This window comes from Muscardinus avellanarius (genome assembly GCF_963383645.1).
Source record: "Muscardinus avellanarius genome assembly, chromosome: 1".
NCBI classification, from domain to species: Eukaryota; Metazoa; Chordata; class Mammalia; order Rodentia; family Gliridae; genus Muscardinus; species Muscardinus avellanarius.
In genome coordinates this window covers 112,373,366-112,388,731 of record NC_137786.1, presented here as the reverse complement: position 1 = coordinate 112,388,731, position 15,366 = coordinate 112,373,366, and the positions used below count along the sequence as shown (strand labels likewise).

Sequence of the window (15,366 nt, the reverse complement as noted above, 5' to 3'; positions counted from 1 at the left end):
AATATTTGGTCACCTGTGTGCATAACACCTGTGTGCATAACCAGTTCTTTGCCCTATGGGCCTCAATTTTCCCACATGTAAGAGTAACCCAGAAAATCTGTGCCTGGAAAATCTGTGGGTGTTTGTACCACCCACCCAGGAGAGTCTGCCACATCCTGGCAAGCATGTCATGGCTGTGGCTTGGGAAGTCACAGGGTTGGCTGAGAGATGCCCACTAACTTAGCACAGGGACTGGCAAGCTCACGGCTTGTGGTGGCAAGTTATCCTGACATAGGATGGTGCCTAGAGCATAGAGACACGGCAGCCCACACCTGCCCTCAGGCCTCTCTAAACCACGGAGGGTGCCAGGAAGTCATGGCCACATTTAGCTTCACTGAAGTGACTATTCGTAAATCCCTCCATGTGAACACATAATTATTTGTTTGGTCTTGAGCAGCTACTGTCCACTCCATGGGCAGGAGAGGCCTTCTCCACCTGGGGCATCCCTGCTCGGGCTGGCTCCCGACACCTTCTCTCGCCTCCTCAGGAGTACGCATGCATGCCTGCGTCCCTGCCCCCTTAGTCTTCACCCTCTTCCACATGTTCCAATCCTTCCCACCAGCATTTCAATGAGTCTCCTAATCTTAAAAAAAAAAAAAGAAAGAAACTATAACAAATCCACCCAAAACCATCCCTCCTCACTTTCAGCTCTCAACCGCTTTATCCCCTGCTCTTTATTGCCAGAGTTGTTTACTCTTCTCCACTTGCTGCGTCTCCCCAGTGAACTCCTACTCCTTCTCCACCGCCTTGCCCCACACGAGCCCCAAAACCAGCCATCCACGGCCCTCCGAGCCCCGGGCCAGGTCGGGGCCGCGCAAGATGCTCCAGAACGCACATCCCTTGGTCAAAGGCTGAGTGATGATCTGCTTAACAGACTGATGTCATTGGCTGGCTGTGTGTCCCCCAGGGTGTGTTCCCCCCTAGCACAGGCCAGGCACAGAGTAGATGAGGTGAAAAATAAATGTTTGCTAAGTGACTAAAGCTCAAAGAGTAGACACATGCCAGGCTATGGAGATGAGAATAGTGTTTGTTGGGGGCTTACTCAATGTCTGGCCTGTTAAGTGTCTTTGATGCATTGATTCCTTCCATTCTCATAGCCACCATTTTATTTTTTTTATTGGTGCATTGTATTCATACATCATATTGGGGTATAAAACTTGTGTGGACATACATGTACACATTGCCCATTTAGCCCTTACCCAATTCCCACCCCGTTCCCTCCCCATCCCTCATTCCCACGCTTGGCTTAGTGCAACCACCATTTTACAAATGAGGTCACTGAGGCCCGGAATGGCTAAGTCAGATGCCAGATTTTCACAGCTAATAGAACAGAGTCAGGATTTGAAACCAGGTAGGTTCCAGAACCCATGCTCTTGCGACTGTACCACCCTTTCTCTCAGCACAGGTGGCCTTGTGTCTGCCAACACTAAGCATGACCCCTACCCTCACAGTCCAAAACCCACAGAGGACGTCCCCAAGGAGACCGGCCAGGTGCTGATCCTCAGAAAACTAGGCAAAGCAGTCAAGCCTGCCGGTCATGACCTCAACCCTTCGGTGCAGGCCAGCAGCCTCCAGTGGGCCCTTGTTGGGTTCCCAGCCCTTGGGGTATAGCTGAGGACATGCACAGTGACCACCATGGGGCCATCTCTGGAAGGCAGCATTATCTTCATATCCTGGATAAGCAAGCTCAAGACTCACTAAAAGCCACATGGCTAATAAGGGGTTTCAAAACCAGGTCATCTGGTTCCAAACCCCATCTTCATATTAGTGATATCATTAAAAATAAAAATTTAACCGGATGTGATAGCACAGGCCTGTAATCCTAGTACTTGGGAGGCTGAGGCAGGAAGATCTCAGGTTCACAGCCAGCCTCAGCGACTTAGCAAGGCCCTCTGAAATGTAGACTCCATTTCAAAACTAAAAAATTAAATAGGGCTGAGGGTAGAGTTCCGAGGCAGAATGCCCCTGGATTCAATCCCTAGTGCCACAAAATAAGTAACTAAGGGAATAAGTAAATAAAATAAAGAGAGATAAATATTTAACCCAGGCATGGTGATACCTGTAATCCAAAAATTTGGGAAACTGAGGCAGGAGGATTGCAGATTTGGGGCCAGCCTGAGCGACTTAGCAAGGTCCTATTTAAAATAAAAATAAAAAGGGTTAGGGGTATAGCTCAAAAATAAAATCCTCCTAGCTCCAATTCCCAGTACCACACACACCAAAAAAAATTAAATAAAAATTTAATTTAAAAAATGTCAAACCTCATTCTCTTTCCCAGCCTCATACCACCATGTTAGGAAAGAGGTCCAGGAGACTCTCTGTAGGAGGGCACATCTGCTTTGTGCAGGAGACCCACTCAGCATCCTGCCGTTAAACCACATCAGAAAGAGTAGATCCTTGGGTTTTTGTTTGTGTGTGTGTGTGTTTTTTGCTTTTTTTTTTTTTTTTTTTTTTTTTTTTTGGTGGTACTGGGGTTCCTGGAAGCCCTTCTACCTCCGGGCTAGTGGGCTACACTCCCAGACCTATTTTTTTATATTATTAATTTGGAAACAGGGTCTCTTAAGCCAGCGCGGCTGTTTTCGAACCTGTGTGATCCTCCTGTCTCCGCCTCCCAAGCGCGAGGATTACAAGCGTGCGCCACCACACCCGGCGATCCCTGGGTTTTTGTTTGTTTGTTTGTTTGTGTTTTTTGTTTTGTGGTACTGGGGATAAAACCAGGGGCATTCTACCTCCAAGTGACACCCTCAGCCCTATTTTTTTTTTTTTTTTTTTTTGGTGGTACTGGTGTTCCTGGAAGCCCTTCTACCTCCGGGCTACACTCCCAGACCTATTTTTACATTTTTCTATTTGGAAACAGGGTCTCCTAAACCAGCGCATGCGCCTGGCTTCGAACCTGCACGATCCTCCTGTCTCTGCCTCCCAAACGCGGGGATTACAAGCGTGCGCCACCACGCCCAGCTTAGATCCCTGTTTTTAACCTAACCCCTCCACCAGAGAATAGGACGCACTGTGCAAACACCCTCCTAGAAACTGGTCAGGCTTTGTTACCCTAATTACAAATGCTAGCTCTCCAGGCATCCCCCCAACTCTCCTCTCCCAGGGCAGTGCCCTGACTCATAAGAAATACCTTATTTTTTTTTTAATTAGGAATTAAGCCCAGAGGCATTCTGCCTCTAAGCTATACCCCCAGCTCTTTTTTATTTATTTTTTTGAAATTGGGACATGTTAAGTTACTGAGGATCTTGCTAAATTGCTGAAATCTGTGATCCTCCTGTCTCAGCCTCCCAAGTACTGGGATTACAGGCATGTACCACTGTGCCTGGTTAGACATATTCTTTTTTCTTTTCTTTTTTTTTTTTTTTGGTACTGGGGTTCCTGGAAGCCCTTCTACCTCCGGGCTACACTTCCAGACCTATTTATTTAAATATTTTTTTTATTTGTAAACAGGGTCTCTTAAGCCAGCAAGGCTGGCTCCGAACCAGCGCAATCCTCCTGTCTCCGCCTCCCAAGAGCGGGGATTACAAGTGTGCGCCACAACGCCTGGCAAGACATATTCTTTTTAATAAATGTGCTGTGTTGTCCTATATGGTAGCCACTAAGCTTGAAATGAGGCTGTGTTATAAGTATGCTCTAAGGTGGTATAAGGTATAAGGTGCTATAAGTATAAAGTTCATGCTGGATTTCAAAATTTTAGTATGCAAATAGAAAGGAAAACGATCATACATATGATATATGTAAATATGACATGTATAAATATAACCATGATACATGTATTTTGGGTGGTGCTGGGGTCCACACCCAGGTCTTGTGCCTGCTGTTCAGCCATCTCCTGAGTGATACTTTTTATAAAGATTACTTGTTGAAATGATAACATTCTGGACTATTCGATTAAATAAAATATATCACTGAAAGTAATTTCATCTTTTCATTTTACTTTTTATAATGCGGCTTGTAGAAAATTTAAACGTACCTAAATGGTTCACCTTCTTGCTCGTAATGTATTCTTACTGGACAACACTTCTCTAAACAATAAACAAATGCCTTGGTTCTGTAGTGGGTGGTGAGTCTGCTAGCAGAGCTGGAAATGAACGGTAATGAGACGAAGTGGCTGTGAGAACATTGCTTGGTAAACTGCAAATGGGGGCCGTAGGTGAAAATACTCGGCCGAGAATGTGGGAGAGTGATAAGCACTGGCCTCGGCTCTCACACCCTGAGGAATCCCAGGAAGGTAGGCGGAGGGCTTGAAGAGCGCTGAATGCACGCGGTGGTAGAGAGCAGACGCGCAGCCTGTGCCGCCTGTAGACACCAGAGCACTGGGCTTCTGTAGAGAAGTCCGCTCTCAGCATCTGTGGACTGCGTCTCCACTGTCACACGGCGCTTGCTTGTGGAGTCATGGCCTCTGATGGTGTGCTGTTCATCCCTTGTTCCACAGGAGGATGCAGACGTGGAATGGAAATTCGCCCGAGCCAAACTCTGGCTGTCCTACTTTGATGAAGGAAGAACTCTACCTGCTCCTTTTAATCTAGTGCCAAGTCCTAAATCATTTTATTATCTCATAATGAGAATCAAGATGTGCCTCATAAAACTCTGCAAATCTAAGGCCAAAAGCTGTGAAAATGACCTTGAAATGGGCATGCTGAATTCCAAATTCAGGGTAGGTAGCATCTGGTTTATGGGGCTAGATAAGGCAGTGGGAGAGGAAGGGGAGTTATATATGGTTGCTCCACTCCGAGGCCCTTATACAAGGAAAGCTGGGAGCTCTGATGGGGTTGTTACCTTTCAGCATCTACTGGGCACCCACCAAAGACTGCCCGTAGTACCATCCCTTCTCCTTAGACTTCCTTAGACTTAGTGGCGAGTACACTGCTGGGGTCTTAGCAACTTGCCTGCTACCTGGCTAAGGCAGGGCCCCCATGACAGGAACTCCTCAGTGGACATGGAAGTGGAATCATTTTTCCCAGAAAGTATCTGAAGTATGATTTCTTAGTTATAGGTTTCTCGGCTACTCTTTCACCTTCTGGTAGATTCTTAGTTGATTAGCAGATTAGAGGCTCTGAAGAATGCTAGAGGAAAGACACCCACAAAACTTTAACTCTGCTTCCCAAAATGGGTTGAGCAAACTGGGTAGCCATTGTGAACATCCTGCAGAATTCAAGTTTTTAGGCATAGTGTTCTGGGAAGCTGAATAGCAGGTGGCAAAAGTCAGCTTGCAGAAGGTCCCCTCTAGATTGACCCCACATGTAGACATTGTCCATTCAAGTCCTGCATATGTGTATGTATGGTTTTTTTTCTTTTTCCAGAAGACTCGCTATCAGGCTGGCATGAGGAATTCTGAGAACCCGACAGCAAATAACACTTTCAGCAAGCCTACCAGATACCAGGTAATCGGCCTCTCCCAATTTAGTCCCATGGCCACGTCATGGAAGCACAACTCCCTTCCTTCCTTCACTGAATAAATACACATGAGTGCCTGCTCTGTGCTGGGCACTGTGCTGTTGACTGAGAGTGCAGACAGAGTTCCCATTTTAGGACACCTCCAGGCTAGCTAGTGAGAGGAGCACAGATAAATATATACATCAACTGATTTTTTTGAAAAGCCAAGAAGACGCCAGGTGTGGTGCACGCTTGCAATCCCAGTACTTGGGAGGCTGAGACAGGAGGATCCCAGGTTTGCGGCCAGCCTCAGCTACTTAAAGAGGCCCTCTGAAACTTAGTAATACCCTCCTTGTTTCAAAATAAAGAATATTTAAAAAGGCTGGGGGTGTAGCTTAGTGGCAGAATGACCCTGGGTTAAATCCCCAGTACTGCAAAAAAAAAAAAAAAAAAAAAAAAAAAAAAAGCCAAGAAGAATAGGCCTAAATAGGCCTAAAAAATGAAGAGAAATGGAGGGCCGCTGCTTAAGAGGGCACTTCCAAGGATAGGGCAGTTGGCCAAGACCTCACAGCTGAGAAGGGGGTCTTCTGGACAGAAGATGGGTATCCTGAGTCCTGGGGAGAAGCTCGGCAGGTCCTGAGCAGCTGGAGGGGAGAGTGGAGCGAGATGGGGGCAGAGGGATGGCTGGTGAGCCCACCACTGTCAGGATGTGGATTCTAGGTTATCCAAGGTCAGATGGGTGAAAAAATAACTTTACAGGAAAGGGGAGGTGATGAAACTGTGTTTATGCTTTCATGAGGGAAAACGGGCAACCAGTGAGGAGGATGTGCGGTCGTTTGGGTACGAGGGATGGTGATCTCAGTTGGGGTGTGAATAGAAAGGCAGACAGACTCGGTCTGTGTCCTGGATGTGTAGCCCTGGTGCTGGGTGGTCACAAGGGAGGGAGAAGCAGTACCTAGGGGGACGCCCAGGTATATTTATTAAGCAAGCAGGTGGATCTAAGTGTCTTCAGTGAGCACTTGTCCATAGACTGTCAGCCTGCCAAGTGTGTTGTTAGAAAAATTAGAAAAAGATCTCTATGCTTGCAAAAGCGAACACTTGGACTGCTTTTAGAAAAGAGTGCCGAATCTCCATATCTGTTTGGAGCAACTCATGAGCCGGTGATAAATGATAACTGCAAGTTATTGATTGTAAAAGTGCAAGACGTTTTTCCCTGCCTCCCCCTTCTCTGCCATCAGCAGTTGTGCTGATCATTTCTTATCAGATGTGAATGTGAAGCTGACCAGAGCATTCCTGTGGGCAGAGGTGCCCTGTCCCTGGTGACACCTTCCCACAGGGAGCAATTATAGGCTTAGCGTCTTCCAGACACAGGTCTCTAATTGAATCTCTCCATCCATATTTCAGAAGCCAGCTGTGCAGTGAGGAGGACTTAATTGTACAATTAAGAAATGGCTCATCCCTCAAAGCACTTATAATTTTATCAGATGGCAAGGGCTAAAAACTGGCAATGGGCAAATCTTGTATTTAATTATGCACAAAATTGGGACTGCCTAGCTTGATCAGCTTTGAGTTACTTTAGAGACAAGTTCTTTGGTCAGTGGGAGGATTTTTATTTCTCAGCTTCTCAGAGGGAAGTATAGATTATCTTTGTCAAAGAAAAGATAGAAAGCCCTAATTGTTAGAGCCAAATCTCTCCTAGTTTTGAGCAAAATCAGCTACTGAGATAAAGAAAGACTGATTATGTGTGAATGTCCTGAACCCAGAATGAATCTTTTTTGAAGGAGACCATTTTAAAAAATCATTCTCAGAGCAATACTGTTTCTCTCTTCCATCATCCCCGTGGATCCTCTCTCTGCTGTGATTCCTGCTGTGATTTCAGAGGCTGGTTGGTTTAGGGCTTCAGGCTACTGACGATCTTGGAAAGATTTGCTCACCTTGTGATTTGTAAATCTATGGGAAAAAGCCCCAGGCTACTCATTCAGATAGTTGATGAAGAAAAGAAGGAAGAAAATCCCCACTAGCAGAACTCAGAAGGGCAGAGTCAAGGGAACAGCAGTGTGGCTGGGAGCACCCTGCTTTTGCACACAAGCACTTTGCCCAGTGCTGCAGGAGTATGACCAGACATCTGCTTGCAATAGGAGGAAACCTTGGGATGGCTCTAAGGACAACTGGGAGCAGGCTAGACACTTGCCCAGTGGAGTCTCACCACACTCCTGGGAGAGAGATGCTCGTCCACCCCATCTAATAGATGAGGGCCAAGGCTGGTGGCTCAGGCCGCACAGCTGGTTGAACTGCAGTCTGTCTGATCCAGGCACCATGGCATTGCCCACACACTTGCCTCATGGTCTTCTCAAAATCTGCTTTACCTGCTCTTGACAGTCACTAAGGTGAGCTCTATCTGAGCTTCCCAAGGTTGAGATGGTGACGAGGAGCAGCAGGAGGTACCTGTGCACGGTGGCCATTGCTGGCCTCAGAGGCCAGCCGAGCTGGAGGATGGATTCAGGCAGAGGTCTGACAATGGCTCATCTGTTTCCTTGAGTATACTGGGGACTTTCCAAGTTTCATGCTTTCATCCCAAAGCATCTTCCACATATGTGGAGAACCTGAGGAGCCCAATTCGCTCCTTTCTACTTACTGTGCAGGCTGTCTCCTGAACTGCCATCTCACAAATGTGTCCTGTCAGCCTGTCACAAGGCTGTGGTTCTGAGGAGCCTGTGGCATCCCAAGATACAAACATCATCCTCATGCAAACGTAGCTAGTAAGCTTGCTCCCTGTCTGTCCCCTTGTTAGATTTTCTTGCCTGTTGGCATTCTCAGTGTTTACTTTTAGCTTGCCAATCCCCAGCTTTGTGGAGCCTTTATTGTAAGGGGAGACAGCTCCTGCAGACCTCAGGGCCTTTCTGTGCCATTGCCTTTCATAGGCTCCTGAGAGTTCAACTTGTTATTTTTTACAATAACAACAATAATAATAATTTCTTGAACTTGCAGCGTCTTTCCAATATGGGATTTGTGGACATGAGACCAAACAAAAGAACAAAACCATGATATAGGAGAGATGGCCATAGTATGCCTCTCCTCAACTCTCAGTGCTACCTAGGACCTGCCAAAGATCCAGTGTCAACTTGCTGGGAAAGGGGAGAGTGCAAATCCCATGCACCCACTCTCTAGGAGGTGCATTTCTTCATTTCACGTACAAAGCAAACAAGCCACATTCCAAATATACCTTAGGAACTAGGCACTGCCCACTATTCAAATAAGTCCCAAGTTGTTTATTTGTTTATTTTTAGTACTAAACATTGAGCCCAGGGGGATTCTATCTGTGAGATTTCTCCTCATCCCTTTTTATATTTTTTGTTGTAAAACAGGGTCTTGCTAAGTTGCTGAGGGACTCATTAAATTGCTGAGGCTGGCTATGAACCTGCAATCCTCCTCTCTCCACCTCCCATGTGCTAAAATTACAGGCATGCAGCACCAGGCCAGGCCGGCCTTTATGATGCAGTGTCTTCCCTAAAACCCAGTGGGAACTCCTCTTCACCTTCTGGATGGCCTTTGCTATAGAGACCAAAGCACAGACAACTTGTTAGTTCTTATGTCTTCTGTCCCAGTGTCTAGTATACCCTTGTATAACAGATGCCTTGCCTTGGCATCCATTTCTCTGTTCCTAGTAGCAACACAGGCTTCTCTTTCAATTTTGCTTTATTGGTCACAGTATGACCAATACTCTTCCTCATGTGTGTCCTTAGCCACCCTGGTTTCACAGAGTATTGTTTCTTCCTAGAAAGATGTTTTATGATCTAGTGGTGGTGCATGCCTGTAATCCCAGTCCTTGGGAGGCTGAGAGAGGAGGATCATAGGTTCACAGCCAGCCTCCGTAGCTTAGCAAGACCCTGCTTCAATATTTAAAAATAAAATTGGCTGGGGTGTATCTCAGAGATAGAATTTCCCTAGATTCAATCCCGAGAAGGAGGAGGAGGAAGAGGAGGAGGAGGAGGAGGAGGGAGGAGATAAATAAATAAAAATGTTCTCTATTTTCTATGTTCCTCCCCATCACCAGCTGCCAGGCCACCTGACTCCTGGAATCTGTCCCCATGCACCTTCTTCTCTAGATGTAGATCTTTGTGCAACAGCCAGTCTTACTTGTTTGCATGCACTTGAGTCTTTTTTTTTTTTTTTTTTTGCCTGAGTAATGTCACTAAATATGCTCATTTCCAGTTCTGCTAAAGGCACAGTGACTGGGCAAGAGAGTTGCCATCAACAAGGACATATTTACTTAAGGAAAGCTCATCTTCATGAGGTCAAAGTACTGTATGGAAGACAGTGAGGAAATATCTGACGCTCGCCACGAAGGAACACACTTTCCCCCACACAGGGAAGGAGAGGAGGCTTTTGGTGCATCTTCTTCTGGAAACAGAAGCCCTCCATAGAGCGGCATTTCCCAACCATTTAGGCTTTCTAGAAGTAATCTTGCCCTTGGAGATGCTGAGCTGTCTGACATGTACTTACCAGAGAGAAGGCTAGATCTCCATGAGATCGTGAAGCCTCTAAGGACCCTGGATGATCTCGTTCTCATAAAGGTTCCAGTCACCTTGGCAGTAACTTGGGGAGGAGAAGGAAGGTTGATAGGCCCCTACATGTCCACAGTGCTCATCGGATCTGCTTCCACCTGAAGCATCTATGATCCTAATGCATTTTGAGGACTTAAAGCAAACATTTGCTTTTCTACTCTTTAAACCCCAGGTCTGCAGAAACCCCACTCAGCTCAGGCAAGCCAGTGCTCAAGAATAGAGCAGGAGCGTGCATGCCAGTGCCACAGCACTTCTCCAAGAGGTGATTGCTGCATGAGGCCACCATCCTCTGAAACCTAGTGAGGTTTCCTCCTGTATAAAATGACTTCATACCAGAAGCAGCCCCAACCGCCTCAGGCTAACAAGAGCCAGTTAATGAGTACTCTCATTCCCTAGCCTACCCTGCACTTGGCCTTTCTCTGAAGTTCAGACATAGACCCAGCTTTGCTTTCTACTTTGGCTGAATCCTAGACTATCTGTGTGACCTTGGAGAAGTCACCTTACTCTTTAAGCCTCACCGTAAATGGGGACAGCTCTTACCTCCCTGAGTTTCTAGGAGGATTCAGGGAGATCAGTTTTGTGAAAGAGACCAACACAGTCCTGGTCTATGGGAAGCACTGAATATGTTTATCTGTTCTTTGTTGTTGTTTTTGTTTTGTTTTTAATTTTTCACTCTTTCTCCCTTCCTTCTGGAGGGCTTCTGCATTGAGTACGAGCTCATTAATTCTAAACAAATGGAGCATGAGGGATATATTTTGTAATAATGGTAAACACAGCCCATAGGATAGTGTGGGAGAGGGGTTCTGGGACTGAACCCAGGGGCATTTCATGCCCCAAACTGTGGAGCTAGAAGGATATGAACCCACGCAGAAGAGGGACACACTGGCCTGAATGAGCTGACCCAGAGTCATGGGCAACTGTGGCCAGGTTTAGGCAAAGTCCTGGAATCACAGTGTGGGGAGGGACCCTCAGCAAGGTCTTCCCGGGAGATGTGTGGAGCGACCCATGAGCTGGTGATAAAAGCAAGTTGCACCCTCCAGCTCTTTGCATGCAGTTCACGTTCCTTTTTTACATTGTCAGAGCAAACTTGGAAGCCTTTGTGAGGTTACACAGTGAAAACCAGGGACAGAATTAAGGTTCCTGCAGGTTCCTTTAGTCTAGGAATGTCTTCCTCTGTCCCCTTGGTCCTAGGTGTGAGCAGCTGAGTAAGCCACTGGACAGGAGGAGCAAGGAACAGGGAAATCCCTCTCTCTTTTCCATGCTGTTCATCTCTTGCAAGAGTCAGATGTCTCTGCTTCCAAAATATTTTTAAATCTGTGATTTCTCAGGAACTGTGAAACAACTAGCTGACAAAATCCAAAGTTCACCTCCTGCGGTCTTTCTTAACACTTGCCTCTATTCTTGGTGTCTCTTAAGTGTTTATGCATGCCTCATTTGCTTAGAGAATACAGTGTCTGCATAATAATGGAAACCTGGGGTTGGCCAAACTCCCCTCCTCCAGCATGAATGGTAGCCAGGCCAGGGTCAGGCCTGTGGGATGCCAAGGGAGTAGTCTCTCCTCAAGACCTCCAGAAGCCCGGCTGCCATTGCTGCTGGTCTGGCAGGGATTTTCCAAGGTAAAAGAGGCTTGTCCACTAAGCCAGCTTCTGACTTATCTACCAATCAAGTGTCCTCCTTTGAACATCACACCTCTCACTGTCAGCCTCCATGGGATACAGCTCCACGTGGGCTAGCCTGCTAAGACTTCCCCAATATCCCTTCTTTGAACTAGAACTGAAGCCCAGGAAAGAAGAATGTGACTGATAGGGGTCGAATTAGGCCTAGGACCCTGGAGCAGTACTTTGCATCCAGGATGATCCCATCTCTTTCTCTTCCTCCCTTTTTTTGCCACTGAGAAGAGTCTAGTTCTTAACATCCAGATTAAAGTACACATTGAATCCTGGGAACCAGGGAGGTTAGACAGAGAGACTGGCCAGGTTCCCCCAGCAGACAGGGCATCCCTCCAGAGCCAGGGCACCAGGTGAGGCCCCGTGAGGAAGGAGCCCTCATGCCTTGCACTGGAGTTGGCCTCTGTACTGGGCCAGGTGGACTTGAACCCTTTCTTTCTTCACGTTTCAGAAAATCATGAAACGGCTCATTAAAAGATACGTCCTGAAGGCCCAGGTGGACCGAGAAAATGATGAAGTCAATGAAGGTAAGTGCTTGTGTCACCAGGAATGTGAAGTCCTAAATCAATGCTAGCCTGCAGGTCAGAAGGCAGGTGCCCACAGGGCTAAAAGCACAGTATGGCTGGGGAGCTCCTTCTTTGCTGGAGGCCCTCTGCGGGTCGGTCCCTCGTGCAGTGAGGGTGGAATGCGTGTCCAGCACCACGGTCTTACTTCCCTTGCTGGAGTGCAAGGAAACCTCAGCACATACTCGGGGCCATTCTCCAGTCTTTGCATGTGGGCCCCATCAGAGCAGCCGCACAGCTTCCATCCCATCTGCTGCCACGTCTGCTGCCTGTCATCATCGTGATTCCATCTTCCTGGACCACTCTTCTGCCTTCCTCCTTCATTTTTACAAACTCCGGCTAATAGATTGGCTTCCTCTGGACAATCTCAAATAATCTCCGTATTTTAAGGCCCGCTGATTAGTGACTTTGATTCCACTGTGGCCTTAGTTCCCTCAGGTTAGACACCAGAGATTAGGAGGTGGATATGGTGGACATTAGCCTTCCACAGTGATGGCTGCTTTGAGTCAGCCTCAGGTCCCTTGAGTTCAGGATGGCCCGGTGTTTTAGCTCCTGTGTGTCATTCTGTGGGCTCGCCTACAGAGGGGATAGGCTCTACACTGTTTTCAGAGTCTGCCACAGGCTCAGTTCCAAGGACCCTTGTCCGGATCATTTCAGGTTCTCAGACTCTAACAACCAGCAGTGTTTGTCTAAGTATTTCCCACCTTGGTACTGGCTACTAAAACTGCAGATTCCAGACCCCAGGCAGACCTAAGGAGTTGGCGTGTCTGGGTTGGGGCCTGGAGTTTTTGTTTTGGATAATAGCATCAGGTGACTCTCATACACACTGAAATTTCCCAACTATATTATTTTCACTGTTTGGGTTATTTTCCATCTGTGTTAAGCACTTACTTTTAAGTGAAAAGTGAGTTACTTTATGCCAAGTCATTAATCTTTATGAGATACCTAGAATAAATAGAATATTTGCTTCATAGAAAGAGCCTCATCCATGACTGGAGACACTAAGTCTCCTCTTGGCATGGGCCACAGGGGCTTCTAAAAGAGCGGGTACCCAGTGTACAGCCTGAAGCCCACCAATGACTGAGCTGTCTCCTGAGCTCACACTGCTTAGAGGCTGAGCAGCAGCCAGAAGACCCACGCCTATGGGTCTCAAGTATAAAACTCCCAGGTGTGGTACTCGCCAGCCTCAAGCAGCTCACAACTGGGACTGACATGAGTGCAACCGATACAAAAGGTGGGGTGCCCAGGAGTCATGCACTTAAATGACACCTTGGGCACAGAGCTCATTGGAACACCTGGTGAAAAGAAAGAGTGGGCATCCGCATTTGTCAAAATGGTTCAGTCTACACTTTTATGAGCTCTGCATTTTATGCGTAGAAAGCATACCTGGAAAATAAGTATGAATACTATGCTCACAGGCAGTGACTCTCACCTGAGTCAAGTCCAGTATCTACAGTATCAGGAAAAAGCCTTTCGATCCCCCTTTGTGGTTAATAAAAGGATTCCCACAGCACGGATCCATTGGACTTCTAACCACGGGGTTCAGTGTAGAAATAAAAAGTGAAAGTCCCCACTGGGTGGTCCCTTGTTGCTTTAGGAGGCAGTGGCAGGTGTCAGAAGGGCTTGTGCCCCGAGGCTTTGCTGCTGCTGTTAGCAAGTGGACCCTTCCAGGCAGTTGGCTCCTTCTGGAAGCGCTGCGGCCGCATCCACTGTACTCAACCATCCTCTCAAGCACCTGGAGTTCCTCATCTCTGCAAATATTGACAGAACAAAACAAAGAGCATCATGAAAATAGATATTCCAGTTAATGAGGGTGTTGCTCTGTCTTGAAATGTGCCTTTAATGGCTGGGAGACCAACATTCTTGAAATAGGTGCTAGACACAATTCATAGCCCTGATCTCCACTCCTCCTTCAAACCATTAAGGGAGAGCTTTCTAAGAATGGAAGGAGAAGGGGTTTATTTGTTTTCTTATTTATGGTACTGGTGATTGTACCCAGGACCTTTGAACTACACCCCCACTCCCCCACTCTTATTTTATTTTATTTTATTTTATTTTATTTTATTTTATTTTTGCAGTACTAGGGATGGAACCCAGGGGCATTCTACCTCCGAGCTACACCCCCAGCCCTATTTTTGTATTCTTTGTTTTGAAACAGGGTCTCACTAAGTTGCAGGAGGGCCTTGCTAAGTAACTGAGGCTGGCCGTGAACCTGGATCATCCTGTCTCCACCTCCCAAATGCTGGGATTACAAGTGTGTGTCACCATGCCCAGCTTATTATTTTATTTTTTGAAACAGTCTCAAGTTGCTGAGGGACTTGCTTAAGTTGCTAAGGCTGCCCTTGAACCTGTGATCCACCTGTCTCAGCCTCCCAAGTACTGGTTACAGGCATGTGCCACAGGGCCAGCTGGCAGGAGCGTTTTAAATGGGTATGTGTGTTCTTGGATGGCAAGATCCTGGTTGGTACTGAGGTCAAACAGGGCTCCCACTGCCTCACCGCTACCCCTGCCCACCATGCGCTGGGCCCGCAGGTACCTGGGATGCGCCTCTTCCTTCTGGTGATCATACTCAGCATTACTTCATCTGTCCTTACAGGTGAGCTGAAGGAAATCAAGCAAGATATCTCCAGCCTACGCTATGAGCTTCTTGAAGAGAAGTCCCAAGCCACAGGTGAGCTGGCGGACCTGATCCAACAGCTCAGTGAGAAATTTGGAAAGAATCTAAACAAAGACCACCTGAGAGTGAACAAGGGCAAAGACATTTAGCAGCCTGGTGGGCATCTGTGACTTCTACCAGCATTCCAAGGCCAGGTTGGACGCCCTGGCCCCCATCCTGGGGGAGGCCCCACCCACTCCTCTGGACAGAGGGAATCCACTGGCTGGATCCCTAGCACATCTCTGACACCTCCGGCCAGGGGCCTGCCTGTACCAGAACTGCTATAAAACCAGGCTGCTGGGGAAGAAGAGCTGCACAGAGGAGGGGAGAAGGTGCCCCCAACAAACGTGAGACCTTTGGTCCAGCCTCAGGGAAATGCATCCCTGTGGCTGAGCAAGAGAAGGCCGATTAGGGCACACGTGTGCCCTCCCACTGCACACAGACCGCAGCTGGGGCTGGGTCCTGGGAAGTCAGACCTTCTCATCCCACAAACCCTCTAGCTG

The 15,366-nt window shown here is 47.4% G+C and overlaps 1 protein-coding gene across 1 annotated transcript in view; it reads left to right on the top strand.

Moving 5' to 3' along the window:
* Positions 1-14,973, top strand: part of TRPC7 (transient receptor potential cation channel subfamily C member 7) — a gene marked incomplete at both ends in the record, with an annotated part of 165,134 nt that extends 150,161 nt beyond the window's left edge. Inside the window, 4 exons of the mRNA XM_080714164.1 lie at positions 4,472-4,693; positions 5,340-5,420; positions 12,096-12,171; positions 14,804-14,973. Coding sequence (XP_080570290.1) covers positions 4,472-4,693; positions 5,340-5,420; positions 12,096-12,171; positions 14,804-14,973 — 549 coding nt within the window. The remainder of the gene's footprint in view (positions 1-4,471; positions 4,694-5,339; positions 5,421-12,095; positions 12,172-14,803) is intronic.
* Between the last annotated feature and the right edge of the window lie 393 nt (positions 14,974-15,366).